We start from the raw sequence: 17,075 nt of genomic DNA, 5'->3' as shown, positions 1-17,075 counted from the left end.
AGAAAAACAGTTAAAGTCATTGAATACGCTACTTGGCCTTAGCCTAGTTCGGATTCCGTCTGCAGCCGACGGCGGTTAAGAGGAACTGGCGGGGACCGGATCGCGCACATGGCCAGGAGCGCGCAAGGGAGCGGCGCGCGCCGGCGCATGCGCGGTCCGGCAGAAACTGCTTGGAAGATCCGATCTGCGGCGCCGGGCAAGCCCGACACCTATTGTGGAGCACCCACGGGGACACTCGAAGAAGAACATATTGTTTTAGACATTCTACTCTTTTTGTAACCTAAAGAAAAGGAGAAAGTTGTCATCGCTCCCCCTCCGCCCCCCGCAGTGCGATGGACAAGAAAAATTACATGTACAACTCTAAGGGCAAACAAACTCATGAGTCACAATTCCTAACTGGACTCACTTTGCAGCAAAGTGAATATCAGGAGCTCAATGAACCCCACGCTTAAATGAACCATAAACCATTATCTGCTTTTATGCCACAAGCAATACAATGTTACTGACTGGAGCAGCAGAGCAGAGCATAGTTCATTCAAACTGAATCCGAAAAATGCTTCAGAGAGATAGTACGAGTATTAATTAGATGGCAGATATTTAGAACTACACTAGACTCTCACACCTGTGATTTATCACCTCCATCTAAAAGGAATCATCTGCCAGGCTAAGGATGAGAGTGGGAGTCCCAATTCCATTTTTGCAGCAATATTTCATCCAAAGAGAAAAGACAGTACAATGTAGTTTATAGCAATGCCATTCCCCAGCTAATCATGCCCTCTTGTTGAATGACTGAAATAGCACTTCAGCAAAAAGTGTCATTAGGCACAGAATTCCACGTGTGCAAATGTACAAATGTGATGTTCTTCAGATACTGTTACAAAGTATAACATTTACATTCTTTCCCACTTCTTACCATCCAAGTTGTTGGCTGTGTTGAGTGCATGAAGCATCTGTTCACACCACTGAGTGAATACATCCGGGGCCTTATTGACCCCTTGGAACAACTTCAATAGCTTCTCCTCTTCTTCCACCTTCTTGTTCTGCCTGCTTGTAATTCCTATAGGTTTACTGAGACAAAGAAATAGTAATAATGCATGTCACGCATGAGCGATTCATTTAAACAATATTAAAGATTACAGTACACAGCTTACAAAAGCTCATGAATTTGCAGTGAGCCAATAATGCTTAAGAGTCAACTTATTTTCCTTGTGGATATGAAAAATCAAAGAAAATCGGGATTCTGTAGACAGCCAATAAGTTGTCTGTTGCTAAACACTATTTTAAGACAGTGGTAGAGAATTCTCAAGAAGCAGAGGTGATGAAACAATAATTGCTTAAAAGATCAGTGCAAGACTGGCAGTCCTTTGCCAGAAACGAACTTCTCCCCTGATTCCTACCTGAGGCTGGCATTGCTCTTGTTTTTATTTGTTGAGTTACGCGGCCCCACTTCTTTCACTGCATCATCCCAGAACCCCATATTTGAGTTTTTGGTGTCAGCATTGCTCCAGATGCTGCTGACTAGATCAGTTGCCCACTGGCTGGTGGGATTAGTGTTTAGAGAGCCCCACACTGAATTTCCAATGTTGCTATGCAGGTTAGAATGCTGTTGAAACATAACAGAAATGAAACTCTGGTTATTAGCATCATATCTGGCAGAACAGCAGCAATGTCTCACCAAACCAAAATAGAGTACGGTAAGAGGGGAACAATGCAAGTGACAAATCTCCATGTACTGGTTAAGTAAATAAGATATGCACCGTAGTATTGCGGACTCTGTTTGGCTGCTGGTGTTGCTGCTGCTGCTGTTGCTTCTGCATCTGCCTTGCCTCTTCCTGCTGTATTTCCAAGAGAGATTTGGCAGCGCCTGACGGTTTGGAGACATTACCCCAACTGGACATTTTTTGTTGCTGCTGTTGCTGCTGCTGGATAGCTTTCATCAATTCACGCTGCTGACGTCTTTGCTGTCACATACAAAAAGAACAACCATGCCTGTTCTTATTTTCAGAAGATAATTACTAATGGTGATTCTGGTTTGCAGATTCTTATTGATTTCAGGGTTGGAGGTTTGGGGGGTTTTTTGGTCATCATAGGCAGCACTGGCTTTATGCCTTTAAGAGTTTCTTTTGATTTCTATGAGAAAAGTATGTTTAAATTATGACTACTGAACTGAAAGTGTCGGTATCCCACAACAGTGACTAACTTGGCTTCAAAATTATGACCCCGACAGTCAATCACTCAATTCCCTGCTGCTGTAACTCTGGAAACCACACTCATGCTATCCAATTCCTAGGCAGCAGAGCCTGAAAATTGAAGTATTGACAGAAAAATTAAAAAATATGACCATTTCTCTGGGTTTTTAAAAATAATTAAAATTCTAGGATAGCAGCATTTTATCTGTTGCTTTAAGTTAAAACAATATTCGCTTCCCCAAATTTCTGAGCCTTCAAGTCACTTTAATGTGTAATCTATTCCCAACCCCCGATTAAATATGGTTTGTTTAGGCTATTGGTTAATTAGTTCAGTAGTTTCAAATAAGTCCCTAGATCTTTGTCTGAAAGACAAAATAGTCCAGATGACTTGGTCCTACTTAAAAGTTTGATTATTCCTGTTAGTTCTTTTATATTTAATCACTCAGTAGAAACAGCCAATTTACTTCAGTATAGGGCTTACACACCTCAAACCTATGTAAATTGACTTTACCTCCTCTCGAAGCTGCCGCTCTCTCTCTTCTTCAAGCTTTTGGATTTCTGCCAATGATAATGTGGTCTGGGACTGACATGCTCCTGAACTGGATTGATGGCCCCATGTTGAAGAAGAAGGAAGCTGGGAAAAAGAGAAGAAATAACTACAAATTCTTTGACAAAAACATAGGGATACATCTCTTGATCCCACTGAATAACAGTGATACTATAAGATACTCCAAGGTCTAATTTAAAAGTATCTCTTTTTCAGTTTGGTCACACTTTTGTTACATGTGCCACCAGGTGCAAGGCTCAATGGATACATCAGGCCAGGCATCTAATAGGATACTAACTGTTAGTCAAATAATGGCAACAGCTTTGGGGCCCAAAACAGGCATGCATCTGCTGAATAAAAAGATAGTTACAAGGGATAAAGCATTTTGATCAATTTTTTTCTCACAGATAGCATGGTATTTAATCAAAGCACATTTAAGGCTCAATTACTGAAACACTGGCAGCTACTAAAGCACTGTAAGGCCAAACACTGTAAATGTTTTTCAAATTAAGAGCTACAAAAGGGGGATTTTAAAAAAAACTTCTTTCAAGTGCTAGCTGCAAGATGAGTTGCAAGTGGTAATGAAGAGCTGACTTATGTAGACCAATACAAACTAAGCTACATCCTTTCAGGTCCTATAAAACTCTCCTCAAAAGGGAGTCAGGAACATGTTACTCTACTGTTCTGGCAGTCTTTCCTAGCAATCTGAACTCTCTCTTTCTTCCTTTCCATTTGTTTTAAATTTATTCTTTCCTTATTTTCCCAGATATCAAGCAGCCTTTCCTCCTCAACAATTCTCTGCTTTTCTTTCTCCTTCCTCACCATGGCTGTGGCCACACTTGACCAAAATTTTGAAATGGCCATGCTAATGGCCAAATTGAAGAATACTAATGAGGCGCTAAAATGAATATTCAGCGCCTCATTAGCATGCTGCCAGCTGTAACACTTCAAAAGTGCCACATTTCACGCGCGTGCAGCTGGGCTATGTGGGGGTCCTTTTCGAAAGAACCCTGCAAACATCAAAATCCCCTTATTTCTCCGAAATCCCCTTATTTCTATCAGCTGATATAAATAAGGGGATTTTAATGTTTGTGGGGTCCTTTCGTAAAGGAGTCACATTTAGCTGAGCCAACCGCGAGCGAAATGCAGCACTTTCAGAGCGCTGCAGCTGGCAGCATGCTAATGAGGCACTGAATATTTATTTCAGCGCCTCATTAGTATCTTCTGATTTGGCCATTAGCATGGCCAATTTAAAATTTTACGCCAAGTGTGGCCACGACCCATATGTTTTCCACCACTCAGCTTCCCTCTCTTTATTCAATCCAATTAAGTAGAAGACTTCCAAGCTAGTTCCACTGGTCCTACACTATGGTGATGTGTTAGCATTACCTTCATCTGTGCAAGTTGCTGCTGTTGTTGCTGCTGCTGTAACCGGCGCAGAGCTTCCTGCTGTTGCTGCCTCTGTCTTAATAGTTCCTTCTGGCGCTGGAGTTCCAGCTCCTTGCGCTTTCTCTCTTCTTCTTCAAGCCGTAACCTGGCTGCCTCCTCTTCCATGTGCAACCTGTTTTCTTCTAGTCGGCGCTGGGCCTCCTCCTCTTCACGTGCCCATTTGGCAGCCTCCTCTTCCTTCCCAGGAAACAAAGAAGAATAAAGTCTCTTAGAGAACTCAGAAGATCTAATTCATGAAACATATGAGGTTTAGAAGGCCTGACAAAACTGATGGCAGATTTTTATTTAATAGTACAAATGTGGTCAGTAAAGAACACATTTATTCAACTCTATCCCTTTCAGATTGAAAAAATGAATGGGTCTACTGTCCTTCAAAATACAGGTTTTATAATATTCCACCAAAGAAATGGCTGAGATGGGGAAGTTGACTTAAGCTGAAGGCTAGCCACAGGTCAGACAGGAGGGAGGGAAAATTCAAATAAGGTCTCATCTTTCCTCTGGGATTTTTATTCACATTATTGCTGCACACCTCTATTTGCTACTAGCTCTGTCAGTAAAGTGCTGTTGTCAGCTTTCAACCCATGAAATGAGAGTAGAATAAAAAAAATGAAGACAAGATTTTCACATCAAATTAGAAATGATGGGGAGGTAAATTAATGAGCAGAAGATCTGGCTATTTCATACCACTTTAAAAGCAAAGGAGAAAGTTCTTGTGGCAACATGCACAAGACTATGTGGCGGAATAAGGAAGGAAACATTGCTTTAAAAAAAAAAAAAAAAGAAAAATCGATAGAGCAGCACATACCGAAATCTAAAAAGCTGGGACTAGAGCGCCTCTCCTTGCCCCGCCAAAAGAAATTACAGTAACTACAGTAACTGTCACAAGAGGATATGATGGAGCATGGGGTGAGGTTTTAAGCAGGACTATATTCTTGACAGGATGGAATTGGGCAGACTGGCCAACACAGGCAACATGGGAGAAGAGTCGAGGATGGCACAGTATTCTGTAATAATGTCCAAAAGACTATTTCTTTTACACTATATGGCACAGTACTCTATACATTTTGTCCCTCTTTTTAAATTCATGACCACTGACTGGAAAGCTTAAGCCACAATATATTCTAGAGAGCTACAGTCAAATGTGTAACTGAAAATAAAACATTCAACAAATACAGCTCTGTCGCAGGCTGGCTGGCCCCTTAAGCTATTCCCACCCAACTGAGTGTGATAGTGACTTTATGACTAACCAAGATGGAGAGGATCAGCAACAGGGCTATTTAAAACAGAACTACGAAGTCAGGAGAGGAGATCAGGGAGAGAGATAAACAGGCTGAGTTTCCTCTCTGAGAAAGGCTTAGTGAAGTCAGGCTGGCAAAGGCCCATAGGAAGGAAATTACGCTCTTGTGGGGTGGGACCAAAGATAGGATTTGTAAAGAGCAGGACGACCCCTGAAGAGAACCCTGCTGGGGAAAAAAAAAACCACAGAGAGAACAGGCAGGAAACGTGGCTCATGTGCAGGGCCAAAGCGTGAGGGCCTGCTGGAGGACAGCAACCTGAGTAAGACTGATGTCAGAGGACAGTGCTTGATACCAGATCCAGTGAAAGGCAGTGGACTGTGAGGAAAGGGTTGAGAACCAGATAAAGAAATGATTTTGAACTTTAAACTTCAGCTGGAAATTCTGAAGGGTCTGACCTAGCTAGCTTCTCAGCCAGAACTGAATGGCATGCAAAGACAGGTGGTCTGCAGGAGATAATGGGAACAATCCACTTGCAACATAGCATGGTGCATGGAGATGCTCCACTGATGAGTGTAAACCACTACCTACTTTGCTTTCTCAACAAAGTTTAGATGGCTTCCCAGGGAACCAAGTTTGTTCACCCTTATTATCGGGGTGAAAAGAAAATTTAAGCTATGTGCATTCCATTTAATTCACCCACATGCAGTTGCACTACCAGATTCTGATCTTGATCAAAAAGGATCACCTTCTCAGCTGGTCTCACTATTAAGTATCTGTGCTCACTCAACTCTGGTATGTCGCATGCTTGAGCGTGGTAAATCCCTTGTGCTCATTTTCACCTGTTTACGAAGCAGCTCTTCTCGCTGACGTCTTTCCTCCTCTTCTCTTCTCCTCTCCTCCAGTCTTCTAAGTGCTTCCTCTTGTTGTTGTCGCTCCTCTTCTTCCCGTTGTCGTCTTAGTGCAATTTCCTGCTCTCTCTGCCGCCTTAGGGCTTCTTCCTAAAGATGCAAACAAAAGAAAAGTGATATATACCAATTCATTTATGGACTGCACACAGAGGCAGAACAGAGTGTGGTCTAGTGACATGAGATGTCTCAGAGAAACCCTGGGCATCCAACATTTTTTGCAGGGTGGGAGAGGTATCAGTGTTAGTACAGAAAGCATATTATAAAATCTTAGAATCCCAACACCACAAAGCCATGAGCCAACAAATTTTGTGGTGGGACATGCCTCCCTGAGACAAGTGAGTGTTGATGGAAACTGGTTGTTTCTAGGTTAGAATGGCTGACTACAGAACTGCCAATTAAATCTTCTTCCTACTGACAAGCTCTGATTCTGTGAGTCTCCTCCCTTATATAAAGAGCTTAAGGAAAAGAGAAGTAGTTCAGAAATATCCAACCTCCAACTGGCAACAACATGTAGAAACTTTCTAGGAGGTTCTCATTGCTACTGCACCTCCTCTACATTCTGGCTATTCCATGTCATTTATAATTCAAGGTGCACTATAAATCTGAAGATACAGAGCTTGCAAGATATATCTGGTTGTAGAAGCCTGCTGTACTCAGTGACAACATTACCTGTGGAAGTATGACAAAGAAAGGAATTGTTATGGAATTCTCTTTCTGAGGTAACTGCAATTTTTCCATCAACTCCCAAAGAAGACAACATAGGACTTCCCAGCTGTGAGGTGGCTGTTCTCCTCCCCTGGGCAGTGGTAGTTTCTTATCTCTTATAGAAGAGGGGGAAAGGAACTGAGGTTTACCCCAAAGTCAGGTGTTTAATATTAATCATATATTCATTTTTGAACATACGATAAGTCATATTTTTCTCATATGTGAATACCTGCTAAGATTCTCTTTCTAAGTGTTTCTCTATTTTCAAAATCAGGACAACGATTTAATCTTTAGGACCATCTGGAATTTCAAGATATGTCTAGTGCCAATTTATAAAGGGCTTGAAGCTTTCCCAAACATCTTCTCATCTAAAGCTTTAACTTGCAAGTCTGAGTGAACAACTATCTGCTCTGCCAGATTCTCCAGGCCACAACCCCAATGACACACAATTTGCACCATATTTTCACTCCTCCAGTGTTAATCAGCTCTACCCCTCACTCAAGCAAGTTCTACACTCCCAAGTGGTACTTGAGGTTTCCCTTTTTAACTTCCCCTTCCTGAACCAGCCCACTTGTTTTGCACAAATTTCACTATTTATTACCAATTATCCACATAGGAGCATATTATAAACACATCAAAGGCAGTTTCAGAGGTTAGCTGTGTTACTCTAACCTCAAAAACAATAAGCAGTCCTGTGACACCTGAGAGACTAATAAATTCATTAGGTCATGTACTTTCCTGGGTAAAACCCACTTCATCAGATGGGTTGGACTGGAAATTACAGAATCCAGGGTATATAGCAACAAAAAAATAAAGTTAGATAACATTAGTAGACTAATTTCTACTGACCAGTAACAAATGATTGTTTTAATTGTTGCTGCTGCTATATATTTCCTGGATTCTGTAATTCCACTCTAACCCATCTCATGAGGTTGGTTTTACCCATGAAACCCCATGGCCTAATGAATTTGTCAGTCTCTAAGGTGCCACAGGATATCAAAAGACAGAGAAATTTTGCAACTTGCCCTGAAGTTCACACTAATTTTGGATTCTGATGAATCAATACATCGAGGGAATGCTAAAAACCATGCTCCTCGTCAACAACTCTATACTACCACCCTGCATGTACCATGTAAACAAAGCATGTAAACATAGGAACTGCCATACCAGATCTAACCAATGGACCAGTTTAGTCTCTGGAACAATACTAACCAGATGTTCACAGGAAACTGAACAATGGACAATTATGGAATGACCCACCGGAACTGAAGCTCTTCATATTCCCTAGCAGTTAAATATTCTGAAACATATGGGTTTATATGCTTTCTGCTCTATTAGCCAACATAACTGCAGTTATTCCAAGAGAATGGGTTGGTTTCCAACTAATATGAAGAAAAAACGGTGACCCCCTGACAATTTTCTGTTTTTACTTATTTAAATGTAGATATGCTATTTTATGGACTGGCCCTCCAGGCATGTGTAGCATTACTGCCCAGGGTAAGTTCTGGAGTCCACATCTAAAGCTAAAATATGAAGAGATAAAGATGAATGAGCTGCTTTTTCATGTGTTTTCTTTTTTTAAAAAAAAACAAAACAAAACAAGCTATACTTCCTTTCCCCTAACCTTCACCAATTACAAACCATTTCACTGGCCCAGTGATGGAAGGAAGGGACTCACAAAAATGTGTGACCTTATTGATACAACTTTTTGGTCTGAGGAGAAGGGATCAAAATCTGTGTTTTGTTTGTTTACAGAATACAAGCAGAGTTTTAAATCGCAGAAAATCCAGAGGTATGGACAAGCACAATCTCCCAGACTTGGTGCAAAACCTTAAAACACACAGGGGCCACTGAGTCCCTCTCCCAAGTCGGAAGATCACAGACACCACTGCCACACTTTTTCCTGAAGAAAGAAATATAGTGCTGCCATGGAGAGATTCCTTCCATTCCACAGGTATTAAAACCGAGACACTTTTGCAGTATGAATAAAGAAAAAGTTAAGGGGAATATGTGAGAAGGCAACTAATCTATTTTTAAGGAAGCTAACAATGAGCAGGTCTGATGTGTACACAAACTAGAAGATTTACGCAGCCTTAACTTAATTAAGTTTTGATTTTTTGGAAAATAAAATGAAAATGTATATGCTTCATTTAAATTATTGCTCTGAGGTGGGGCTGGGGATGAAGAGTGAGAAAATACTGGGAATAAAACCCATTCCCATGTAGATGTAGTAGGTGAACAACTTACTCTGTAACAGGGTCTCATGGGAAGGGTCCCTGAAGAGGGAAGACAGTTGGTAGGCAGGACAGAGGTAAATGGGACAGAATAACCTATGCAGATTATCTCTGGGACGTTTCTGTCCGAGGTGATCCTGTGCCAAGATGAGGTACCATGGTAAAAGGACAGTTACATACCTTCTCATAACTGTTGTTCTTTGAGATGTGTTGTTCATGTCTATTCCAATTAGGTGTGTGGTGCTGGATTTCCTTTTGATATGATATGAGGTTATGACAGTACCATGGGTGCCAGCGACTCCTCATGGGGAGGAGAAGAGAAGGGTGCCATGATGCCCATGAGGTCCTCAGCTATCTGAAAAGCCTCAGGAGTTGAAGGGGCTTGCAGCGGGCTTGGTGACCGATGAGGCACTGGACTCCACCTGCCCTCTGTGGTTGGAAAGTTGGAGAGGTGGCCCTCTCGAAGTCGCACTCCCCTTGATGTAGACTGAGGAAGGACAGCTGTTAGGATCCTTTCTTTTCTGTGGCACTGGCGATCAAGAACCATGCCTACCAGACAATCCTTTTTAAGATGTGTGGTGGTGTCTTTCCTTGGTGCTCAGGATGACATCATCAGGGCACTAGGCGTCAATGAGGGTGTGCTTGGTGCTGGGTCTCTGGGCCTGGGGTCAGATTGTGGATGCATAGCCTCCTCTATAAACAGGACTTTAAGTTGCTTCTCTTTATCTTTTAGAGTACTTGGTGGAAATTCTCAACAAATACAGCAGCGATCTTTTTGGTGACCCTCTCCCAAACCACACAGGCACAAGAAGTGCAGGTTACTTTGTGGCATACGTCTAGTGCTGTCCTGGCAAGTCCTAAACCCTAGAGACTGTGGCATCCCACAGCTCTGAGTGCAAAGGAGATTTAAAAAAAACCCTGAAGGAAAAAGGCCTCTGGTGGGGTTAAGGAACCAACTCAACAAACTAATTTAACTAAACGCACAATTATAATAAGAAAACACTATGTACAGAGAGAAAAAAAACGACATGCTTGCCAGAGCTATGGGAGTTCCAGCCTACTGTCACCAGCAGTAAAAGGAACTGATGGGGGGCACTAGAGTGGACACCATGAAGGCCCCATTTCTGGACAGCACAAGAATCCTGCAATATGTGTAGGGATGCATCAATGGATTCTGTAAATATTGGTTTACCTTTCAACTGCGTTTTGCACCATTTAGGAAACCCTGAAAGATGGAGTCATGAGGCATGTCACATCACCACAGTTGTTGCTAAAGATCGAGCTGCTGGGTCTGCTGAACCCAATGAAGCCTTAAGTGTTGCCTTTGCTATCAGGGTCTTCTCAGCTATACTGGCTTTTTTACTGTTCTCCAGAGTCCTCTAGGAGCTTGTCAACAAATATGTTTTCATGCTGCTAAACAATCACAGAATCATAGGGATGGAAGGGACCTCAGGAGGTCATCTAGTCCAGCCCCCCATGCTTCAAGCAGGATTAACCCCAACTAAGTCATCCAGCAAGGACCTTGTCAAGCTAGGACTCAAAAACCTCAAGGGACAGGGAATCCACCACCTTTCTAGGCAACGCATTCTACTGCTTCACCACCTTCCTGATAAAGTAGTTTTTCCTAATATCCAACCTACTCCTCTCCTTTTGTAACTTCAGACCGCTACTCCTTGTTCTGCTCTCTGCCACCACCAAGAACAGTTTCTCTCCTTCCTTTTAGAGCACTCCTTCAGGAAGTTGAAGGCTGCTATTAAATCACCCCTCAAGTCTTCCCCTCTGCAAACTAAATAGGCCCAAATCCCTCAGTCTCTCCTCATAGGTCACCTGCTTCAGCCCCTTAATCATTTTTGTTGCCCTCCACTAAACCTGCTCCAGCACATCCATATCCTTTCTATACTGGGGTGGAGGGGGGGGCGGCAAAACTGGATGCAATACTCCAGCTGTGGCCTCACCAGTGCCGAATAGAAGGGAACAACAACCTCTCTAGATCTGCTGGAAATGCTCCTCCTAATGCACCCCAATATGCCACTGGCCTTGACTACAAGGGCACACTGTTTACTTTCATCCAACCTTTTATCCACTATAATCCCTAGATCCCTTTTTGCACTACTGTTGCTTAGCCAGTCAGTCCCCAGCCTATAACAATGCTTGGGATTCTTCCATCCTGAGTGCAGGACTCTACACTTCTCCTTGTTGAACCACATCAGATTTCTTTTGTCCCAATCCCCCAATTTATCCAAATCACTCTGAAACCTATATCTACCCTCCAACACATCTACGTCTCCCCCTAGCTTGCTGTGTTTGTCAACTCGCTGAGGGTGCAATCCAGTCCCCCATCCAGGTCATTAATAAAGATGCTGAACAACACCAGCTCTAGAACCGAGCCTTGGGGCACTCCGCCTGAAACTCCAGATACTGAGCTATTGACCACTACCTGTTGGGCCCTACTGTCAAGCCAGCTTCCTATCCATCTTATAGTCCATGGATCCAATCCATACTTCCTCAACTTATGGGCTAGAATGTTGTGGGAAACTGCATCAAAAGCTTTGCTGAAGTCAAGGTATATCACATCCACTGACTTCCCCATGTCGAGAGAACCTGTTACCTCATCATAGCAGTTAATCAGATTGGCCAGGCATGACTTGCCCTTGGTGAATCCAGGCTGACTAGCCTTGCTCACTTTCCCCTCTTCCAAGTGCTCCAAAATGGATTCCTTGATGATCCCCTCCATTATTTTCCCAGGGATTGAGACTGTATTGTGTATTTTGCGAGGCACGCCAAGTAATTCACAAGGCAGAAGTGGAGGGAGGCTGCAGAGCTGGATTTCCTCCAAAGATGTCTAGTTGTTTACAGTCCTTGTCAGATGGAGACAATGGAAAGGACGGTTGAGTAATGGGAGGTTTTTTTGGGTTTGGGAGTAGCCAGGGATTGAGTTCTGTATTGCCCCAGAGGTCTCAGTATGGTCAAGCAGGTAGCATTAGTAGTGGTGGGTGCAGCTTGGGTAAGGATGACATTGCTGAGGTGGGAAGGATGAGGACTGGTGAAGGAGTGGTGGGTTGTGAGTGATGCTGCTCCTATCTCCTTTTCTTCATCCAATGAGAATGGCAGTGCTGAGCTAGCCGATGTCGTTGCTTTGATAGGAGCTGGGCAAACTGGTGCAGTATCAGTACCGAACGACAGCATTCAATGTACCAAGGTTAATGTCAGCTCTACGTGTGGTCAGCGGTGATACTATAAATGTTGGTGATGGGCTACACATTGTTGTCTGTACTGTCGGAGCCACAGGTGCCTGCATTAGCGACTGGTGACAGTGTCTTACAGGAAGCCAGTACTGACTTCCTCAGTGCCAATGGTACCGACTTAGGAGGTTGTTCCTTTGTTTGCACACTGGAGGAAGGAAGCTTTTGCTCCTCAGGATATCTGAATGCCTGATGGTCCCAGTGGCTTGCAATACAATCTGGATGGTGCCATTGATACTAGGGCTGCTTTTTTTGCCAAGAGAATTTTTTCCTTTGGCTGTTCTTGCTGAGACAAAGTTGGGGGCTTATGTTCTGTAAGCAGATATGGTACTTGGTCTGAGGCTGCTACCAGAAGGGACCTGGACTCTAGGTCTGAAGCTGGCCTAAGAGATTTCTCCACTAGAATCAACTTTACCTTAAGATCTCTGGCTTTCAGGAAGCTGGCTGACAGTTTCTTGCAGTGGGCACACTTTTACGGGATATGTGCCTAACCCAAACAACAGATGCACTGACAGTGCCCATCCGAAAAATCAGGAGAGAGTCTGTAGGAGGTGCAGAGTTTAAATGTGAGAAAGCCTAATACATTGCTTAGCTCTGGGGCACAGCAGAGGTGCCCGCTGGTGATAGGGTCAAAATTAAAGAGATTTTTCTTATTCTTCTTCTTTTTTAAATTTTGTTAAAAAAATAAGAATACAAATATGCAACAATAAGGGCAGGGTAAGAAAATGAAAACCAGGGTAGAAATGAAATGAGAAAAAGCTGCACAAGCGCCACCATCTGGGGTGCTGCTGCTAAAAAATCTGACTACAACTGCAGGGTGCTAAAACACAATGTGGAGTAACCACAGGAACACTCTTTAAAGAAGAGCCAAAGTTCACATTAGAAATGAATTTTTAAATTGTGGTTTTAGTCTCTAAATTTATTTCTGGCTACAGATAATAGGCAGATGAATACATAAGTTCTAAATAAGACTGGAAAATAAAGAGTACTTGCTCTCTCCAAATGACCAAAACAAGCCCTTCTTATTTAAAAAAAAAATTAAACTTCCCTTTGTAGAAATCTGAAAAGAAAAAAAAAGTAGCAACTTACACACCTTCTGCACTTCAAGAGGTTTATGGAAAGGCAAATCCTGGAATGATATTATCTCCCTTGACATGACAGGTTTCTCATGCAAGCCTCCCAGATAAAGCTCGTATCTATTGCAATTCTGTTCAACAGGTGGTCTGTGAGAGGCATCTTTCAGCAGATTTTTTTCCAAGAATAGAAGAATCAAAAATCCACTCTCCTGCTGGTAGTCCCACTGGGTCAAAAGGTTGGTTTGGAGGTATATCAAGGGAGGTACCATGGCAAAAAGAATTTTGACATTGGTTCTCTCTAGATAGGCTCATATTCGGACTGACAGTTATGGGCCTGCTCTTTCAAATAAACAAAAAAGAGTCTGAAACAACTTAACCTGGAATAATCAACCTGGAGAAGAGAAAATGTAGTTTAATTGGACTTCTAGCTGCCTGGAGGGATTAGAGTCTTGTCCCCTTTAAATTAGATCCTCAAAAGGAGGAAAAAAGGTGCTTCCTGCTCAGAGGAAAATGAAACAGTTACCAGGAGGCTTCTTGGCTGCAGATCCAAATTAAACAAAATGCAAGGCTTCTTCCTTCAGCCCATGGTCCAGATGAACAAAGACAAAAGGATAATGCTCACTGTGGCAACACTGTCAGTTATTTCTCCATTTATTTCTATCCACTAGCCAAGAAAAGATTAATGACTCTCACAGGACAAGAAACTAGAGAGGAGTTCTTCCGTCTTCCTAAGAACTTTTCTTACTCCCTGCTTCCAGAAGAATGCTTCTTTATGTCCTTTCACTTCCCAATTCAGGAGTCACAGCTGTCACATCGACCTCCTAGCATTTTGAATATTCAGTAGTTGCCACACCGCTTCACATTTTGCAAAGGACGCAGGACTGTGGAACATATTTTCCACATACTTGCCATTTGATACAAAAAAATCACACTACTGCTGGTGTGCAGTACAAATTTCTGAGATTTTCTGAAAATGCTTTCTAAAATTCCTCTACAGATGATGCCAGGAGATTTCTTGATATAAAAAAGAAGGGTTTCCATAGTGTATTAAGACTCACTGATCAATCCATCTGCTTTTGAAGTATAAAATATCTCAAATAGCTGCCCCACATTCACTGGGAAAGTGATTAAGGAGTCACTAACTTAGATTTCAGAACTTGCGAGCTATTGCTCAGAATGACTGAATTTTTGAAAGACCGGTGAGGAACATAAAGTTTATTAGCTCATATAGGGGCAGCAGACATTTAAGATCAGTTATGCTGACCAGGTAGCCACTGGGAATGCATTTCTAAGGCCATGTCTACACCACATGAGAAAGCTGAATTTAAGACAGCTCGATTTTACAACATCACTTCAGCATAAATACCATTAGCTCGATTTTTAGGGAGTGCTACGGTTGATAGTATAACATTGCCGAAAGTGGCTAGGTGTAGCCTCAAGTTCGAATTTAAAAACCCGAAGGAAGGCTAGTGTGGAAGTGCCATGTCCTTAAATCAAATTTATTAGCCTCCTGAAGTGTCCTGTATGTAACCCACAAAGCTACACGGTTAAGCGGTATGTATGACCGCTTCCATTTCCATTGCTCTCCAGGTGTGCATGAAGCAAGTCACAGGAAGCCTGCAAATTTGAATTCATCATCAGCAAGTCCAGGAACTATAAGGGGCACTCAGAAGCTACCATTTCTTTTAGCCATTGCATTGCACTGCATCAGTAGTTATCACACCGCCTCAGTAGTCACCTCTTGCGATCATGAGCACTCAGGGTAGTAGTCTGCTTAGTTCTCATGGTTGCAAGAGATCTCCATCATGGAGCCATCAGATGATTATGGATCTCCTTGCTGTTGGGGGAGAAGAGTCAGTGGTGACCAGACCGAGTGTCCAAGTGAAACGTAGACATATTTGAGAAGATGCTGCGCGGGATGATTGCCAGAGGTTACCTCCAGGACTCTCTACAATGCCGGTGAAGGTGAGAGAACTCTGGCAGGCATATCGCAAAGTCCGGGAAGCCAAACAGCAGCCCAGGTCATCTTCAAAGACCTGCTGCTATTATGAACAGCTGCACGTGCTTCTTGCAGGGAGACCCGGCCACATTGCCCAATCTTAACTGGGACTCTCCAGGAGTCCCTGTTTTGGAGTCCGGGGACAACCAGCAGGGGTCCAAGGAAGCTATTCCTGACAGCCCGGAGCTCTTCACCATTGAAGAGCCAGTCCCCTTTATGCCAGTCCCCGAGCCCCTGGGATCCAGCTGTCCTGGGGAGTATTTTCCTCAGAATGCTACAAGTGGGTTGCGGCTGGGTATAAATATATGTTTTCTATGGATCTATGCCCCTCAGAAAAGCATATTAATATTTCTGGGTATGAAGCACTTATCCTTTTTGGAAATCTCCAGGAAGGCCTCATCCAGGTACTCTTGTATTTTTTGCAACTGGTTTTTGAGCAGGCCTGACTTATTGTGGCTTTCACGGTAGCACACCTTGCCACGCCAGGCAACCAGATAGATCAGATGAACAAGCAAAACCCGTATCTCCCAACCCAAGCACTATAATCCAGTTCCCTAGATTCATTTTTCCAAAGGATACTTTTCACTCTCAAAAATCCAGGGGAGCGGCCAATAATCATTACCATTACCACTGTGTACTCTGGGGCAGCTTCAGGTAAATTAAACATGTGACATTTTATTCCGTTCCTTATTTAATTCATTGACCAAACTTGGAAAGCACACACTAGTAAATGAAAAGACCTTCATAAATTAACTGCGGTGTTACTAATCTCTGAAGTAAGAATGACAGCAATGATAAACTGTGCATGTTCCTAATCCCCAGCCTGGAAAGTGAGTGATGCAACATAAAATTATAATTAAGGCTTCTATTTTTCTAAGTTTATTACTTTCATTCTGGGAGGCTGATTTTTTTTTTAGCAATTTGTGAGTTTTATGTAGTTGTTTAAAAATCAGGGTTTACTGTGACTTTCTTCATCTATATACTGTAATGAGGAATGTATATTGTATACATTGCTCATTACAGTAGTATATACCCAGCATTTCTAGCATGCTAACCACTGGACATGTGGCTGGTTGAGTGTGGCTAGTTGGCTTTAATAATAAATATATTTTCAGAATAAAAGTGTCTAGTTCACTATAATAGTAGTCACTAAAGAGACCACTGCTTCAGAACTGGTTGGACACCACAGGTATATACTACACTGTAATCAATTAAAACCCAAGTTCAGACACCATAGTTACGAGCCATTTTGGAGAATTATTACAAAATCCTAAACCAAAAAAAAAGTTAACAAAAGCAGAATCTAATTTAAATTGGAACGGTCAGACACATACACACAAAAAAAAAAAAAGATCTGAAATACCTGACAAGTTTCTCATGCTAAGTACGGAAAAGGAATTATGTTTCAATAACATAACGAACAAATATCATTCTTATAAACTATCAACACACGCTTTTTAAAGATTAATCACAACACACAAGATTTTG

General features: G+C 42.4%; 1 protein-coding gene across 3 annotated transcripts in view; it reads right to left on the bottom strand.

Moving 5' to 3' along the window:
* GIGYF2 (GRB10 interacting GYF protein 2) overlaps positions 1 to 17,075 on the bottom strand; it is a 166,707-nt gene that overhangs the window by 25,470 nt on the left and 124,162 nt on the right. For all 3 annotated transcript variants that reach the window (XM_075004672.1, XM_075004673.1, XM_075004675.1), the window contains 6 exons: positions 6,263 to 6,421; positions 4,126 to 4,362; positions 2,701 to 2,823; positions 1,758 to 1,961; positions 1,398 to 1,603; positions 914 to 1,068 (listed from right to left, as the gene is read on the bottom strand). In XM_075004672.1, the coding sequence (XP_074860773.1) occupies positions 914 to 1,068; positions 1,398 to 1,603; positions 1,758 to 1,961; positions 2,701 to 2,823; positions 4,126 to 4,362; positions 6,263 to 6,421 (1,084 nt within the window). The remainder of the gene's footprint in view (positions 1 to 913; positions 1,069 to 1,397; positions 1,604 to 1,757; positions 1,962 to 2,700; positions 2,824 to 4,125; positions 4,363 to 6,262; positions 6,422 to 17,075) is intronic.

This window comes from Carettochelys insculpta, chromosome 10, assembly GCF_033958435.1.
Source record: "Carettochelys insculpta isolate YL-2023 chromosome 10, ASM3395843v1, whole genome shotgun sequence".
Lineage (NCBI taxonomy): Eukaryota > Metazoa > Chordata > Testudines > Carettochelyidae > Carettochelys > Carettochelys insculpta.
The sequence above is the reverse complement of the archived record's forward strand: the minus strand, read 5'-3'. Positions and strand labels throughout refer to the sequence as shown.